The sequence below is a fragment of the Rhinatrema bivittatum genome, chromosome 8 (genome assembly GCF_901001135.1).
Source record: "Rhinatrema bivittatum chromosome 8, aRhiBiv1.1, whole genome shotgun sequence".
NCBI classification, from domain to species: Eukaryota; Metazoa; Chordata; class Amphibia; order Gymnophiona; family Rhinatrematidae; genus Rhinatrema; species Rhinatrema bivittatum.
The window spans coordinates 248,226,076-248,244,579 of record NC_042622.1 but is presented as its reverse complement, the minus strand read 5'-3'; the positions used below and the strand labels follow the sequence as shown (position 1 = coordinate 248,244,579).

General features: G+C 47.4%; 1 protein-coding gene across 1 annotated transcript in view; it reads right to left on the bottom strand.

Moving 5' to 3' along the window:
• Nucleotides 1–18,504, bottom strand: part of MPND (MPN domain containing) — a 54,367-nt gene that overhangs the window by 14,897 nt on the left and 20,966 nt on the right. Inside the window, 8 exon segments of the mRNA XM_029613563.1 lie at nucleotides 3,740–3,836; nucleotides 4,345–4,430; nucleotides 4,890–4,947; nucleotides 4,980–5,021; nucleotides 5,023–5,051; nucleotides 5,356–5,415; nucleotides 5,418–5,588; nucleotides 6,119–6,321. Of these exon segments, the coding sequence (XP_029469423.1) occupies nucleotides 3,740–3,836; nucleotides 4,345–4,430; nucleotides 4,890–4,947; nucleotides 4,980–5,021; nucleotides 5,023–5,051; nucleotides 5,356–5,415; nucleotides 5,418–5,588; nucleotides 6,119–6,319 (744 nt within the window). The 5' untranslated portion in view covers nucleotides 6,320–6,321.

Here is an 18,504-nt window from a genome sequence, read left to right as displayed (position 1 = left end):
ACTGACACAAATCATGAATCTCAGAGTCTCCATGCGGAAGTGTAGATTCCAGAGACAACGACTGACCTCCTTTAGATCGAGAATGGGCGCGGAAACGAACCTTCTTTCTTTGGAACGATGAAGTATATTGAGTAGTATCCTCTTCGTTGCTCCAAGGCGGGAACTGGAACAATAGCCCCCAGTTCTGACAACCGACCAACGTCTGATGCACCGCTTCCCGCTTGACTGTGTGCCCGCATGGGGAGGGAAAAAATCTCGGGTGGGGGAAGGCATGAGCAAAATCTAGAGCGTAACCGTCTTTTATCACTGATAGTACCCACTGGTCTGTTGTGATTGCGGTCCAAGCCTCGTAGAAGAGGGACAGCCTGCCCCCTACCTTCGGGACCCGAGGGATGGACCGGCAGGCCATCATTGAGTCGACTTACCACTCGGGGCCGAGGAGGTGGAAGCAGGTCTAACCGAAGTGTCTTCCATGAAAGGGCTGAGACTGCTGCCTGCCGCCTCCCGAACAAAAGGAGGAAGAAGAGGTAGAGGGCCAAGAGGACAGAGACTTACGACTGCTCCGAAATCTGGAAAGAGACAAAAAGGCTCCCTTAGACCTTTGACCTGTCCCTCTGGCAGACGGTACCCTTTATTCTCGCCTAGTAACTGGATCATGTTATCTAGTTCCTTACTGAAGAGCAGTTTGCCCTTAAAGGAAGAGAACCCAGACGAGACTTGGAGGCCCCGTCCGCTGACCAGTTTCTTAACCAAAAGAGACGTCTGGCCGAGAACGCGGACACCATAGAATGGGCCGAAGTGCGGAATAGGTCATGCAGGGCACTATAGGCGACCACCGCGTCCAGACGCTCATCCTGTCTGGCTTCCTCCTCTGAGAGACCCTCATTGGCCAGAAGCTGTTGGACCCAACGCAGACCGGCCCGCAAGGCTGAAGTTACTGCAGATCGCCGCCCGGGCCCCAGGGCTGAGGACTTCGAAAATCTTCTTCAACTGGATTTCCAACTTCCGATCCTGAAGGTCCTTCAGTGCCGTGGTACCCATAACTGGAATGGTCGTCCACTCTGTCACCGCTGAAACCGCAGTGTCCCACCTTCGGTAATCTCAGGACCTCTAGCGCTTCCTCCGGCAAAGGATAAAGCTTATCCATGGCCTTTGTCACCTTCAGTCCCAGGTCCGGAGTATCCCACGCTCGAAAGAGCAGGTCCGTCGAGGAAAAATGAAAGGGGAAGGTTGTGTGGGGACCGCTCAGCCCCAACAACACTGGATCAATGGAGCCGAGTCGCGACTCCTCCGGAGATGTTGCTATCCCCAACTCCTCCAAGATGGCCGGAATAAGGGGTCCCAACTCGTCACGGCGAAAAAGGCATATGACCCTCGGGTCATCGCCCTCTGAGTTCTGGCCTTGGCGCGCCACTCCCTGTGCGGGGAGTACCATCTCCATCAGCCCCCCTCAGGGGCGGTGAGGGAGCCTCCTGACTCTCAGCGTCCTCCGAGGTGTCAGAAGGGTGCGTATCGTCCTGAACTGGGAAAGCTCACAGTGGCCGCTTGGCCTTAGGAGGTCCCGCTATGTCCTTCGGTAAAGGGCGAGCCTTGGGCGCCAAGGGTGGTATCCCCTGGGGCGCGGGCGGGGGAGGACGCTTCTTGATGGCCTTATGGGCTTTAAAAGCCCTATGCATGGCTAAAATAAAACCCCGACGAAAACGAGGTGCAGGAGCCATCCGAATCTGTGTCCGTATTCCGAGCCATCCCCATCCCTGCGGTCGCCGATGGGGAAGGGGGTTGCGACGCCGGACATTGCAGGGAGAGGGATGGGGGTGGGGGAGTCCCTGGGCCCTCCCCCGCCGGCGCAACAACCCCTGGTTCTGGCGGTAAAATGGTGGAGTTTCCCGCGCTCCTCCTAGGGAGCGTAGATACCGGCATGGACCACGTTCCCACCGCGATCGCCAGCGAGTTCTGCCGAACCAGCACCCCCCGAATGGCCCCCGACGATCCCTCACTTCCCGGGATGTAGGCCGAGCACAGCCCATCCCGGGAGAGGCGCGCGCTCCTGGAGCCGCAGACCGTGCCACGTGGCATGCCTGCTGCTAGCCCTGAAAACGCTCGCCGAAAGGAAGGGGGAGGAGGATCGGGTTAAAAAAATATAGCCGCTGCACCAGTTCGGAGGATCGCCGACAAGAATTTAATTTTTTTTTTTTTACCTCACTGGCGCTGTCCCCTGACGAGTGCTGGATCGGTCCGGCTGGGGTGAGTGAGCCGGGCTCCCCGGTATCACCCCGGCTGGCCTTGGATCGATGGGGTCCTCAACCCCTAGCCCCAGCAATCTACTCGACCAGGGGGCTGGCCCTCTCAGGACCTGGCAACCCCCTGGGAGCACAGACCGTTCCTCTGCTACCTGAGGAAAAAAACAGAAAGTATCGCGACTTTTTTTTTTTTTTATTTTCTGAAAACTTAATTAAACAGGATGAGAGCGAAAAAAGTACACTGGCTATCTATCCTATAGCCAAAAACCCCTCTCCCTTTATTTATTTATTTTATTTTTTAACTAGGCTGTGAGCTATGCACCCATACCACCTGCTGGAAACAGAGAAATACTGACAGGCTGTTGGGTGGCACCACCAGTATATATGGCAGAGCCTGTCAAGTTTTGCTCTGTTTCCACCTGCTGGTGAGGCGGCATAACCCAGGAGTCGGACAGATCCGGTACGTACAGGGAACCCCCCCCGTTCACCCGGCTCTACTCAAGGGATGGTCCAGAAAACTAAACCTGGCACCCCGAGGAGCAAGGAATCCAAACTCTGCTCAGAGCTGCAGGTATGCACAACCATCTGCTGGAGACAGAGAAATACTGAGGAGCTGCAGGTGGCACACTTGGTATATAGTGTTCTCCTGCCTGCTGTTGGGAGTGCATAACCCACTGGTCTGGACTGATCTGGGTATGTACAGGAACTGCTATTGTTTTTGAAATTCTTTCATGAATTTCCCCTATACCCTCTGGTGGCTACGCTACATAGAATTGCTAGCTAATTGGTTCATACAGAATGGGTGATCCCATAGCCAAAATGTAAACAATCAAATCTGGAGAAATGTGGTATCAATTGTGACATTTGCCAATACGACAGGCTCCAGGAGAGTACAAAGAAGTTCAGAAATCAATACATAAGAACAAGTTTTAAATACCAGGTTTAACGTCCAAATGTTTTGCACTGCACAGCGTGTTCACTTTCCTATTAAGGTAATGTGAATGGCTAAAGCATGATCACGCTTCTGTTTTAGTGACAGGAAAGTTACTGTAACTCCTCCCCACCAGTGATGCATTATTTTGTTATTGACTAGTTTAGAGGGACTAGGCTATATGGTGTTTAAACTATCAGACACTGGGCAGATTTTTGGAAAAGGATTAGAGTGGGGATTGGCAGGATAAAATGGTTATTGTTAGGGTGAAGTTAGAGGAACATCAACAATCAGGTACTGAGATGTCAGAGCTTCCAGTTAGGTTACAGAGGTCACATGAAGCTGTGAGTTATCAGCAGATAGAGACACTTTACAAAAAGTGCTGTCAGACCTGCGAAGGATTGGAATAAGTTTCAGAGCCTTCAGGGCAAGGCTGTGAGGTTTAAGAAGTTAATGGAATGTTGTGCAGGGTGGAGTCAGTGGTGAGGTATGAATGGTCAGGGGGGAACAAAGGGTGAGGTAAATGAGAGATTAGGCTGTCAAGGGTTAGAAGTAGATTAATACATACCAACAGCAGGAGCACATTGCTGGAAATTGCTACATTAAAAGGTTGGAACTTGTTAATTGCCGAAAAGGAAGTTACTTCTACCAGTGTGTGGGGATCCCTGAAATAGAGTTGAAAACCCATTCAGCACAAAAACTGAAACTGGCCCCATAGAATCCTGAGCCAGGACCCTCTTCCCCAGGATCAGCAGGCCCAAACAATCGCAGAGGAAACAGACAGAAGCGCATCTCCAAGGATTTATTTAATTTATTCATTATTACTCCATCTTTCCAAATGCCAATATTACTGCTGTCAACAAGTCCAGGATGCTGAGGAAGGTCCACACTGAGTGTCAGCAGTGATACTCCTTCACTGTATCATCTTATGTCACTGCAAACATCTCGTCAACACCCAGACTGGGAAGGCAGGAGAAGGACAGGGCTAACAGCAGAGCGTATGAGGAGAGGCGGATGAAAGCCACATCTAATGGAGTGTGTGAGGGGAAGATCTGATGGCAGAGTGTGCAAGGAGAAGGCAGATCGGACAGCAGGACATTTAGTGGAAGGCAGAAGGGGGGCAGATGTTGCAGCACATGATGTGAGGGAAGGCAGTATGGAAATGATCCATACCTGGCAGAGTCACGGCTCCCCAGCGTGGCGTAAGACACTGGTGTGCGGTTCTTGCTCTCCATTCCGCTTCTCATTCTGCCCATTATCTGTAAGGACAGACAATTCATGAACGTTTCTGTATAAGGAGGCCTCCTCACTCCTGTGGAAGTGGGACGCGGAGAATCCTTAATATTACTAAAGAGCTGCTTGCTATACTGCCAGCAATAAACTATCCAGAACAAACTTCCAGTGACAACAGCTCCAAGCAAGAGAGGAAATCTCAAGCCCACAGTCCTCGCTGCAGCTTCTCCTAAGCTCTGACAGCTCCAGCATGTTGCCACTGTATCAAAATACTGTGTGTAGTCTCTAAAGCTCTGCTCTGGTACAGCTCCTTCAAGGGTGCTGAGATAGACTTGCATGCACTGCCATATCTCCTGCATATTCATTTTGGATATCCTGAAAACCTGGCCTGTTGGTGGTTCTTGAGGATGTGAGTTGGTCATTCTTGCACTATCACAACTGAGACACATACCCACACCTCCCCACAAGTCCTAGTTTATAGTTACTGGTAGTATGATCCAAGATGCTTTGCTTTGATGCTTGCGTTTTTTTCCCTCCATTTTTCTTGCCAAGTGTAGAGTCAGGCACAAGGGTTTTCCCTGTCTTTTGCCGTGTCTTCCTCCTCTTCTTCACCCAGTTTCTTCTTCTTCTCCTTCACTCACCAAGTTCTGAACGCAGGGAGAAAAGTGAAAGGTTAGAACTTTGGTAGCTCTATTCTGCCTTCATGTTATGGGGCACACACAACTTGGAGAGGTGAAGGCAACATCAAAATCTATCCTGCTCTGATAAGATACTCCTTTCATTGCCCTGCACAGTGAAAGCCTCAACCAAGAGCTTTCAACTTCACACACCCTCCAGTAAGGCCTCAGTTCCCACATGCAGACATGCACTGAACTAAGCTCAGATTCATGCAAGTAAACAATACTGAAGCAGTGTCTGGTGTAAGCAATAGAGGAAAAGTAAACTCCTTACTACATCCATGGCTTGCACATTTGGCTGGTGTTTCTTAAGCCATGTTGTTTTGTACTGGTCCCAGTTTTCTGACCCTGGTATTTCACGGATGCCCAGCCGCATCCTGACTTCTTGGCTGGATTCACCAGTTTCTTGCAGTGTGTTGCCCATGCACTGGGAGAATTAAACACCTGTCCAGTCTCTTGCCATTGAATCTTCCCATCTGGCAGGAGATCACCAATAAACCTCTTGCCCTAGAAAAATCAAGGAGAGAAAAAAAGGGATGCCTGGAATGAAATCCTCACTAACCTACTTCTCTCATCAGGTAAATTATAATTTACACTTTTCTAAACTGTCGGAATATAATTCTCCAGTTTTTACACTATATTTAAGGAATATTTGAAAAGCTTATTGGGTATAAGGGGAACCTCTTGTGTCCAAAATTTCAAGGGGACGTAGCTGGGGACGTACTGTCTAGACATTTAGCTGGCCAAGTTTAAGACCAAGCTTTCCTGGTCCTGAATATCTTGCAGAACGTTTCCTGCCAAAGATGGGACATGGTGGCATCACTTGTCTCCTAGTGCAGCATAAGATGCATACCCCCAGCAACCGTACCAACACTGGGGAAGCCCATCTTCAAGATATGCTAGCTCAGGAAGCAGTTAGGTCTCAACCTTCCTGCCCAGCTAGGTGGCTGGGTAGTGTGCCAAATTTATTCTGTAAAGACAAGTAGTGGGATCCTCTGAGAGCCTAAAAGGCTATATTTGGCTTTGTGATCCCTCACCAGGTAGTAAATGGACAGTTTGCCCTCCCCAGGCTCAATCAAGCCATCTTTCAGGAGCACTCGTAGTGTGATTCCTCGCCGGGTCAGGAAGCAGCCACGGCCACTGGGTACTGTCTTTCCAGGATCTTCTGTGCTCGCCTCTAGTTCTTCTTCTTCCTCCTCCTCCAATGCCTCCTCACCACCAGGGGACTGTGGATCCATGGCTTGAAACAAAAGGACAAGAAAACTGAGATGGGATTCCCACTTGAATGCAGAAATGGAGATAATTCAGAAAAAATAAACATAAGATAATTTGGAAAAATACAGATAGAGCTACAAAGCACTTCATTCATATTCTAAAAATGAACAGCTGTAGCCTCGGCACCCAGTGAGTTTAATAACACCTTGCTAGTCAGTTTATCTAGCCTTACAATTCCCATCATTCCCTCAGAGATCCCCTCTATTTTTCCCATTTTTATTTAATTTTATTTACTACCACCCCCCCCCCCCAAAGAACAGTCTGGGGCAGGTAATTCAGATATGTTTTTGTCTCCATCATCTTCACTGGGAGGCCGTTCCATGCAAGATTATTCATGAGTCTACCCCCTTTCACCCTCATCCCATGACCCTACATGCCAGAGCCTCCTTTCTGTTGAAAGAGGCTTGCATCCTGTGCATGGAAACCTTTGAAATAGTTAATGTCTCTATCATATCTTTCCTATCTTGCCTTTCCTCCAGGGTATACATGTTTAGATTTTTAAGTCTATCCCCATATGCTTTAGAATGAAGACCACTGACCATTTTAGAAGCCATCCTCTAGATCGATTCCAACCTGTTTATATCCTTTTGAAGGAGCAGTCTCCAGAATTGTACATAGTATTCCAAAGGAGGTCTCATCAGGCATCTATACAGGAAAACTGGTTCTTACCTGCTAATTTTTGTTCCTGAAATACCACAGATCAGTCCAGACAAGTGGATTTTGCATCCCTACCAGCAGATGGAGGCAGAGAATAAAAACTTTTCAGGCACTATTACATAATCGAGAATGCCACCTGCAGTCCCTCAGTATTGACCTGTACCCAAGCCAAGATGTTCAATCTGAAAAAAAACCCAAATAATCTGGTTGAGCATAGACTCAAAGTTGGAGTCCCCTAAAACTAGGGCCCCCTTCTTTTATAATAATGATCATTACAATTTGCAAGCGTAACTATTTAACCTATGTACAATCTTTGTAAGTCTGCATTTGACTAAAAACTGCATGAGCAACATCCAGAGGCGAAGAAAGTCTTTCGAAAAATCAAGGGGACGGGCTTCTGGACTGATCTGGGGTATTCCAGAAATGAAAATTGGCAGGTAAGAACTAATTTTCCTTTCCTGTTCATACCCCAGATCAGTTCAGACAAATGGGATGTATATAAGCCCCTCTACACTGGGTGGGAACCTGAAAGACCCTCATGCAATACACTTTCCCCAAACGCAACTTCTTCTGGTGCACAAACATCCAGATGGTAATGTTTGGTAAAAGTGTGACGTGAAGACCATGTCACCACCTGACAAATCTCCTATGGAGGTTAACTGCACTCTAATACAATTCGCCCACAACTCCCCCAGGGACCGATCAACCCTTAAAAATATAGGCTGAAAATATTGCCTCTTTCAACCATTGCACAATCATGCCTTTGGAAGCTTTACTTCCCTTCTTTGCTCCACTGAACTGACCGAAGTTGGTTGACTAGGAGTAGGAATCTCCTAAGGCGGGTTCTTAAGGTATCCATGGCTATGGCTAAGTTGTATCCTTTGCCGGAATAGATCTTGGAGCTTTGAAGGCTTCCTAAGGTAGATGCAGTGGTGTCAGCAGTGACCAAGGAAGACTACCATCCCTGTGGCAGGATCAGCCACGCTGAAGTATGTCCAGGATCGGAAGTTGGAGATTCTATTGAAGAGGCTGCTTGAGGACTCAGCTTTAAGCCTTCAAGCAGCGAACTGTGGGAGCTTGATGCAGAGAGCCTGCCTGTGCTGGGTGCAGAAGGCATAGGAGAAGGAATCTGGGACTGTGACCAATTCTAGACAGGTTGTCTGGTTGGAGGTGGGAGTGGCATATGTGGTGGATGCCCTATACAACATGGTCTGGACTTCCAACAGAAATATAGTTTCCGCAGTGGCAGCACAGAGACTCCTGTGGTTGTGGAATTGGTTGGCGGATGTGTGGTCTAAAGTGCAGCTATGTAATCCCCCCTTTTAAAGAAAAGCTGCTGTTTGGAGAGGATCTGGAACAGCTGATGAAGAAGTTGGGGGAGTCAAAAGGGAATAAGTTATCCGAAGTTAAGAAGGCTGGCAAGAAGACTTTTTCACTATGTGCTTGTTTTTGAGACGCAAGAAGGTTTCATTCCAACAGAGGTTCTATGCCTACAACGCAAAAGCAAGGCTCATGAAGGCAGCAATCTTTTCAGGGGGCATGTAGACCTTCCCGTGATGGCTCCAGCCAGGAGACTGGAAGAGTTAAGGCCAGCCAATGAAGGCAGGTTGGTCCGCTCCTCCTTGAAAGCTGTCGGAGGTGGACTGTCCCTATTTTACAAGGCATGGACCAAGATCACTTCCAACCAATGGGTTCTGGAGGTGATAAGAGATGGCTACACCTTAGAATTTTCTTGGAGAAGTCCATTACCTGCTATTAATCAAGTTGACTTAGAAAATACCCACTGCTATTACTAGCATCAGTAGCATGGGATATACTTAGTTTTTGGGTACTTGCCAGGTAGCCTGGATTTGCCACTGTTGGAAACAAGATGCTGGGCTTGATGGACCCTTGGTCTGACCAGGTATGGCAATTTCTTACGTTCTTATGAGAAGCCTATGTGGTCTCCCATTGCACTTCCCACACCAAGTGAGAGGCAGTGCAGGACACATTACGGTAGGTTACAGCGCCTAAATGTGATTGTTCCGATTCCTTCTCAGGAGCAGGGACTAGGAAGGTACTCAGTGTATTTCGTGGTTCCCAAGAAAAAGGGGACCTTTCTGTCCATCCTTAATCTACAGAAGGTCAATAGGGTGCTGCGGGTGCCACACTTTAGTATGGAAATACTGCGGACGGTGGTAGCAGTGGCTCATAAGGGAGAGTTTCTGGTATCACTGGATTTGACGGAGGCCTAAATACATAAGATCTGGCCATCAGAGATTCCTGCGGTTCAAGGTGCTAGGGGAGCATTTTCAGTTTTGGGCTCTTCCTTTTGGGTTAGCGACAGTGGCATGGACTTTCATGAAAGTGATTGGTGGTGGTGGTGGCAGCAGCACTAAGGAGGGAATGAATCCTGATGCACCAGTACCTGGATGATTGGCTCATCAGTATTGCGCTGGAGGCAAGTATTGGCCTGGTGCAAGATTGGTACAGCCCTCTGGTCAGACCCAGAGAGCACCTGCCACCAGGAGGCGGAGCACAGGAGGAGACAGAGGCTAACTGGAGCTTCGCCAATAGCAACCCGGGGTTTCCGCAGGTTGAGCCCTTGGGTACCCAGGCCGCCTTGTCTTAGTGAGCCTCGCAGGGACTCCTAGAGAGGAAGCGCAGGGGAGTGCCCACCATGAACAAGGGTGCATGGTCAATGTCCAAGCAAGAATGTCCAGAGGTCGCAGGAGGCCAGAATAGAGTGTCCGAGTGGATAGCGAGGATTCAGGCCAGAGTATCAGTCCAAAATGGTCAGCCGAAGCAGGGGTCAGTACCTGTAGTCAGTCCAGGCATAGTCAGGTCAGGCAAAGGTCAAGTTCCAGGCAGTGGTCAGATGTGGTCAGTGGACAGGCAGAGGTCGGAAAATGGACGCCGGCATAATTGAACGTCCGTCTTCCGACTCGCAGGCCGATTTTTAAATTTATTTTTTTTTTAATTTTGGGGCCTCCGACTTAATATCGCTATGATATTTCTGTTCACTTCCCCGGCGCCGGCAGAAATTAACGCCAGCCTTTGGGCAGGCGTTAATTTTTTAAAGTAAAATGTGCGGCTTTGCTGCACATTTTGCTTTCTGGATCACGCGGGAATAACTAATAGGGCCATCAACATGCACTTTCATGTTGCAGGCGCTATTAGTTTGGGGGGGGGGGGGGTTGGCCGCGCGTTTTTGATGCACTATTACCCCTTACTGTATAAGGGGTAAAGCTAGCGTGTCGAAAACGCGCGGCCAAACCCGGGCTAAAGGAAAATTGGTTCTTACCTGATAATTTTCGTTCCTGTAGTACCACGGATCAGTCCAGACTCCTGGGTTTTGCCTCCCCTCCAGCAGATGGAGACAGAGAAATTTTGATGGACTCTGCCATAAATACCAGAATGCCACCTACAGTCTGTCAGTATTGCTCAGTCACAAAGCAGAATGGTAAGAAACCAAACTAACTATATACGGTAACCTAACAACTTAAACTGGTTCACTAACCCCCAAGTGGGAACAGAACGGTGAGACACGGTAAACAAAGATCGGCCGATTAAATTTAAGACCAGCTGAATGAGCGGACTCTCGATTACCTGCGCACTCCAATTGGGAGGGACTCTGGACTGATCCGTGGTACTACAGGAACGAAAATTATCAGGTAATGGAGAAATTACTTATCTGATAATTTCGTTTTCCTTAGTGTAGACAGATGGACTCAGGACCAATGGGTATAGTGTACTCCTGATAGTAGTTGGAGATGGATCAGATTTCAGTCTGATGTCAGCCCTAGTACATATACCCCTGCAAGAAGTGCAGCTCTTCAGTATTCTCCTCGAAAAGCATTGTGGATATATGTGTGACTGACTAATTTGAATAACTTCATAACTTGATTAACTTGAATTGGTTGAGTTTGCTATAGCTGGAGACCGCCAGTGCCCTCAACCGGGAAACGTCAACACCCGTTAGGGTGGGTGTCCTAGATGAAGGAAAGCATGGCTTATGCTTGAATCACTCGCTCTCGGGGATGTCCCCCGAGAATTCCATGAGTAACGGCAGCCGTGGGTGGAATGCTGATTCCATCTGTCTACACTAAGGAAAACGAAATTATCAGGTAAGTAATTTCTCCATTTCCTAGCGTGTAGCAGATGGACTCAGGACCAATGGGATGTATAAAAGCTACTCCCAACCCGGGAGGCTGTTCGTGACCCACTTAGTACTGCCCTTGCGAATGCTGTGTCCTCCCAAGCCTGAACATCCAGGCGGTAAAACCTGGAAAAGGTGTGGATGGAGGACCATGTCACTGCCCTGCAGATCTCGGCGGGTGACAGCATCTTGGTTTCTGCCCAGGACACTGCCTGGGCTCTAGTAGAATGGGCCTTGACTTGTAGAGGTGGCGGCTTGCCTGCTTCTACATAGGCCGCCTTGATGACTTCTTTGATCCAGCGGGCTATGGTTGCTCGCGAGGCTGCTTCCCCTTGCTTCTTCCCGCTGTGAAGGACGAACAGATGGTCCGTCTTTCGTACGGATTCCGACATTATCCCAGGACAAGCAGGATGTAGTCCTCACATATGGGTGATATCGGTAATGGAGCCCTATCACGGAAAACTTTCTGTCAAAGTTTCTAAAAAGCTTTGACGGACACTGGCACAGTGAGTGCACTGAGCATGCTCAGCATGCTATGATCCCTGCGTCCACAGGGGTCTCCCTTCAGTCTTCTTTTTTCCGCTCTGCTGTAAGCATAGCGATTAGGAGCTCTGTGAGAAATTCTAACACTTTTTTCCTCACGGAAAGATTTACATTTTTACTTCACAAACACTTTTCCCTGCATGGGTCTCCCTCCGCGTTGGTTTAATCGACGTTCGGTGAGTACTATGCCATATTTTTTCGGTCGGTTCCTGTCACATTTCTGGCTGCCAACCAACTGCGGCCTTCCCTCTCCCTATTTTTCAGTTAGTCACACCCAGCCTGCGAGTGTCCCTCTGTGCCACTCTGCTTGGCTAGTGGGACAGGGACTTCCACGGTTACCGGTGCTGCCACTGCCCCGGTAGATTCAGGTCCTTTATTTTCCTCAGTACCTTCGCACAGTAGATACCCCATCGCTACCGTAGGTACCCCCCTTCAGACAACCCTGCATTTTTAGATGCCACAGGTACCCCTCCCCCTGCGGTACCCTGATGCCATCCTCCCTACATAGTTTCTATCAGTGCCATCTATGTTTTATCCATGGCACTGATTTATTTCCTTAACTTTTATTGGTGCTATCGTTGCCCAGATGGATGCCATCGATGGACACCTTGCCTCGTCGCTGACATCCATACTCTGGTCGATGCCACCGCTACCCTGGGCACTTCCATCGCTGTTGGGGTCATTTCCATCGATGCCATCCTTTAATTATGGATGCCATCGATGCCCTGGACCTTTTCATCTATTCCATCGATGGGCATAGATGGCCATCGATGCCAGGCTGTTTTCCATTGATGCCCAGGCTATTTCCATCAATGGAAATTGATGCCCAGACTATTTCCATCGATGGGCATCCATGCCAATGCCATTTCCATGCATGGCATCCATCCCAATGCCATTTCCATCGATGAAATCCATGTCAACATAGATTCCATCGGTGCCCATGTCCGTGGCATAACTGCCATGGATGTCATTGTTGCCCGAGTCGATCCAATCGATACCATCGATGCCTGTGGCCATACTGCAGATATTGTTGGCGCCGGCCTCCATACATCGATGATCTCGACACCCATGTCGTTCCCATCGGCATCTTCTACGTTTTTATGAATGCGGTCATTGATTCCGGCAATGCCCATATCATTTTTCTGAATCCAGCGATGTTTTCGATTACCGTCAATGCCGACATAACACCGCCACATAATGCCCTCGCCTGAACACAGTGCTCCATGCTTTGGGTCCTTATTAATGCCCCATATCAGGAGCAGAGCAGGCATGCTGACAGCCATCATCGATCGCCATCCAGGACAGCGAGGGCTTCCATCTCGGCGTTGGGGAATGACTAAGTCGAGCACCAGGGAGTTGGGGAAAAAGGGAAGGTGATGATGCCAGGGTTGGAGGAAAAAGAGAGGAAAAGAAGGTGGTGATGATGCTGGAGGGTGTCTGCCACCGATGCCATCCAACACATTGCTGCTATTCTTCTCGATGCTGGACAATGCTCGGGCCGAGCAACATCACCACTGCCATCGGCACTGTTCCGCACAGTTTTGGCAGTCCTTTCTGCTCCAGAAACACCGGATCGAGGTCCGCAGAATTCTGCACTGGCATCAAGAGACATCGTGCCGCTGTGACAATGGTTGGCTTCATGAGTTCGTTAATTGGCTCCCCTGTTCCCAGACGTACCCCACCGACATTGGTGCGGGATTCTGGCCCTCCGCTCATTACGGTCTAAGCGCCAGCCACGCCCAGCCTGGTCTCCTCTATACCTGCGCCACCATACCAGATATCAGAGTTGAGACGGACGTTGACGTCCACAGGCTACCCTTAGAGGACTCCGGAAATCCACGGAGCCAGCAATCTTCACCGGGTCGTCCTTCGGCGGTTCACGTCGGATGGTAAGTACCCGCTTCTGCGGCATTCCCATTGAGATGTGTTCTCTAATTCTGGCCACATGGTTAGAAAAGTTCTAGGTCATGTACTTTCCAACAACTGTATTAGTGTCACATGTCACTATGCCAGCTATGTCAGCCACAATACCAGGAGAACCTCTCTTTCTTTTCTTTGGGTTTGCATCAGGGCTTCCTCCCTTTTTCAGCAACGTGGCTCTGTACTGATTAATGCTCTAGCTTTTGGCTCCTGTTTCAGTACCAAAGTTCTAGGTGCATTTACTGTTCTGCTAAACACGAGATCCAGCACATGCTGCCTCAACTATAAGTCCACCTCGAAGCCTGATATGGGTCTCGATGTCTCCTTGTACAGCACTCAGAAATGCGGGTAAGACTTTACCGCTCTCACTCCCGTGGGAGGTTACCTGATGTCCACATTACATCAACCCCTCCAATTGGACACCTCCCGGTTTTCCAACTGGGCGGATATCAGAGCAGCCACCCCCACCTTGTACCAAGGTTCCCGGTACACTCCCCTACACGCTTCAAAGCGCAGAAGGGGGAAGAGGGGGGTTGGGGAGTTTTAATTACATTATTCTTTCTTTCAACAGAAAGTAGTTACTCTCCACCCATCCTGGACCTCAGAAATACCAACTTTCTTCAGAAGGCACAGGTAAAATGGTATCTCTCGTTACCATGTTTCCAAATTGCAGTAAGAACATTACCTCTATTCTTTCTATGCGCCTCATGGTGAGTCAACAATATTACAATTCCAAGCTCTGCCGGTGGCACAAGCTGCGACAACTGGGGTATTTCATTGAATCAATATCAGTGACTGCTGTTTCTCTACGGAGTCCGACATCATTCACGCTTTCCTTACATGGACAGCTGCATAACCACAGGCAGTACACTATCTGAGATTACTGTCACTGCTATAATTCCCTTATACACTTCTGGACACCATAGTCACAATGACCTTACTGTCCAGCATCCGCACAGACATTTTAATACATTCCTACATTTCCCTGCGCGCATATTCCATAACCTTCACTATGCACTTCCCTCATAGACCAAAACTGCTATGAATTAGATTCAGTGACATCCCATTATCAGTGGGTCTAAGCTATTCAACCGCTTTCGTCCCTCTCTATATCACGGATTTGGAACCAAAATCCTAGTCTGATCCTGCTCATGCTCGCATTTACTTCAGGTTGTAAATTTGACCACAAATCTTCTCACCAATATGCGTCTATTCCGCTCCAAGCAGTTCCACATAAACTTCATGGATCTTGTAACATGAGTTATACCCTTATGCCTTCTAATACTGCCTCTGCAACAATGCTTTGTGCATACAGACAGACAGCATAGGGACAATCTGCTTTCCAACATACAAGCATGCACAACATCTTAGCTGCTCTGCAAGCAGGCTGCACAGATCTGTCCTTAGCCCTTGCTCACTCTATGCATCCTCGAGCCACTGATCTCAGACACTTACTGAATGCACTAGCAGATCTTCTCCATATAGGTGTCCATCCTGTCGAATGGTCTTCAACATGTGTAGTGAGGAAAATCTTCTAGCGTGCAGGTCAATCAAACCTGCCCTTTGCTTCCGAATCGAACCATAGGTGCACAGATTCTACTACCTACACATGTTTCCAATGCGTTCCCATAGACGCCTTTCTTCCATCAAGGGCCTCCTAAATGTGTATCTTCCGGTGTTTACTGAAGAGGATGTTGGGGAGGTACCCGTAATGGAGAAGGTTTTCATGGGTAATGATTCAGATGGACTGAATCAAATCACGGTGAACCTAGAAGATGTGGTAGGCCTGATTGACAAACTGAAGAGTAGTAAATCACCTGGACCGGATGGTATACACCCCAGAGTTCTGAAGGAACTAAAAAATGAAATTTCAGACCTATTAGTAAAAATTTGTAACTTATCATTAAAATCATCCATTGTACCTGAAGACTGGAGGATAGCAAATGTAACCCCAATATTTAAAAAGGGCTCCAGGGGCGATCCGGGAAACTACAGACCGGTTAGCCTGACTTCAGTGCCAGGAAAAATAGTGGAAAGTGTTCTAAACATCAAAATCACAGAACATATAGAAAGACATGGTTTAATGGAACAAAGTCAGCATGGCTTTACCCAGGGCAAGTCTTGCCTCACAAATCTGCTTCACTTTTTTTGAAGGAGTTAATAAACATGTGGATAAAGGTGAACCGGTAGATATAGTATACTTGGATTTTCAGAAGGCGTTTGACAAAGTTCCTCATGAGAGGCTTCTAGGAAAAGTAAAAAGTCATGGGATAGGTGGCAATGTCCTTTCATGGATTGCAAACTGGCTAAAAGACAGGAAACAGAGAGTAGGATTAAATGGGCAGTTTTCTCAGTGGAAGGGAGTGGACAGTGGAGTGCCTCAGGGATCTGTATTGGGACCCTTACTTTTCAATATATTTATAAATGATCTGGAAAGAAATACGACGAGTGAGATAATCAAATTTGCAGATGACACAAAATTGTTCAGAGTAGTTAAATCACAAGCAGATTGTGATAAATTGCAGGAAGACCTTGTGAGACTGGAAAATTGGGCATCCAAATGGCAGATGAAATTTAATGTGGATAAGTGCAAGGTGATGCATATAGGGAAAAATAACCCATGCTATAATTACACAATGTTGGGTTCCATATTAGGTGCTACAACCCAAGAAAGAGATCTAGGTGTCATAGTGGATAACACATTGAAATCGTCAGTACAGTGTGCTGCGGCAGTCAAAAAAGCAAACAGAATGTTGGGAATTATTAGAAAAGGAATGGTGAATAAAACGGAAAATGTCATAATGCCTCTGTATCGCTCCATGGTGAGACCGCAACTTGAATACTGTGTACAGTTCTGGTTGCCGCATCTCAAAAAAGATATAATTGCGATGGAGAAGGTACAGAGAAGGGCTACCAAAATGATAAGGGGAATGGAACAACTCCCCTATGAGGAAAGACTAAAGAGGTTAGGACTTTTCAGCTTGGAGAAGAGACGACTGAGGGGGGATATGATAGAGGTGTTTAAAATCATGAGAGGTCTAGAACGGGTAGATGTGAATCGGTTATTTACTCTTTCGGATAGTAGAAAGACTAGGGGGCACTCCATGAAGTTAGCATGGGGCACATTTAAAACTAATCGGAGAAAGTTCTTTTTTACTCAACGCACAATTAAACTCTGGAATTTGTTGCCAGAGAATGTGGTTAGTGCAGTTAGTATAGCTGTGTTTAAAAAAGGATTGGATAAGTTCTTGGAGGAGAAGTCCATTAATGGCTATTAATCAATTTTACTTCGGGAATAGCCACTGCTATTAATTGCATCAGTAGCATGGGATCTTCTTATTGTTTGGGTAATTGCCAGGTTTTTGTGGCCTGGTTTTGGCCTCTGTTGGAAACAGGATGCTGGGCTTGATGGACCCTTGGTCTGACCCAGCATGGCAATTTCTTATGTTCTTATGTTCTAAAAATTATTTTTCTTAGTAGCCATTACATCGACTAGGAGGGTTACTGAGTTGCAACCTCTCGTCACATACTCATCCTACATAAGGTTCCTGCATGACACAGTAGTCCTTTGCACTCACCCCAAATTCCTACCAAAAGTAGTCACAGATTTTCACTTAATCAGTCAATACTCTTGCCTACTTTCTTTTCAAGACCTCTCTCTAGCCAAGGAGAGAGAGTCTTATACACCTTAGACTGAGAGCGTGTACTAGCTTTTTACCTGAACCGCACGGCGGTCCATAGGACATCCAACCAACTCTTTGTTTCTTTTCACCAAAAATAAAAATAAATAAATAAATAAATAAACCAAGAGTCGCGGTAGTAAAACGGACTCTCTCCTACTGACTAACAGACTATCGAAATCTGTTATGAAAAAGCAAAGTTCCTCTCCAAGGGCGAGTAAAAGCACACGTAGTAACGGCTATGTCTACATACACTATCGTCCAGTGCCCATTATTAACATATGTAAAGCTGCAACATGGAGTTCCCCTCACACCTTTGCAGCTCATTATTGCTTGGGCAAAGAAGAACAACAAGATTCGGCCTTTAGACAATCTGTCTTACAGAACTTGTTTCCAATATATTCCCAAGTCATAGAAACATAGAAGTGACGGCAGAAGAAGACCAAATGGCCCATCCAGTCTGCCCAGCAAGCCTCCACACCTATTTGTTTTCATAATCTGTTACTCTGACCACTGCGGTCAGGGCCCTTATTGGTAACGTTTTGGTTCCAATTCCCTTCCACCCCCACCATCGATGCAGACAGCAGTGCTGGAGCTGCATCTAAGTGAAGTATCTAGCTAATTGGTGTGGGGTAGTAACCGCCGTAATAAGCAAGCTACTCCCATTTGTTTACCCTGCATGTGCAATTCAGCCATTGTTGGTTGTCTGAATAAAAATCCTCTTTACTTAATTCCCTCTGTTGCTGAAGCAGTGAGCTGCGCTGGATATTTATTCCAAGTCAAGTATCATGCTTAATTGATTCAGGGTAGTAGCCACCGTAACAAGCAAGCTACACCCATGCTTATTTGTTTACCCAGACTATGTAATTCATTCCTTGTTGGTTGATGCAGATATAAATCATCTTTTCTTCATTCTCTCTGCCGTTGAAGCAGAGAGCTATGGTGGATGTGCATTGAAAGTGAAGTATCAGGCTTATTTGATTTGGGGTAGTAACCGCCGTAACAAGCCAGCTACTCCCATGCTTATTTGTTTACCCAGACTAAACAACTCCTTCTACATCCAACCTGCTGTGATTTTGGCTTCCTCATTTTTACCAACAATACTGCAATGTTGATTCACTACAAAATGACTCAGCCTCTAGCTTGCTAATCACCCACATGTGAGGACTAGCATCCTGCTTGTCCTGGGATAAAGCAAAATTGCTTACCT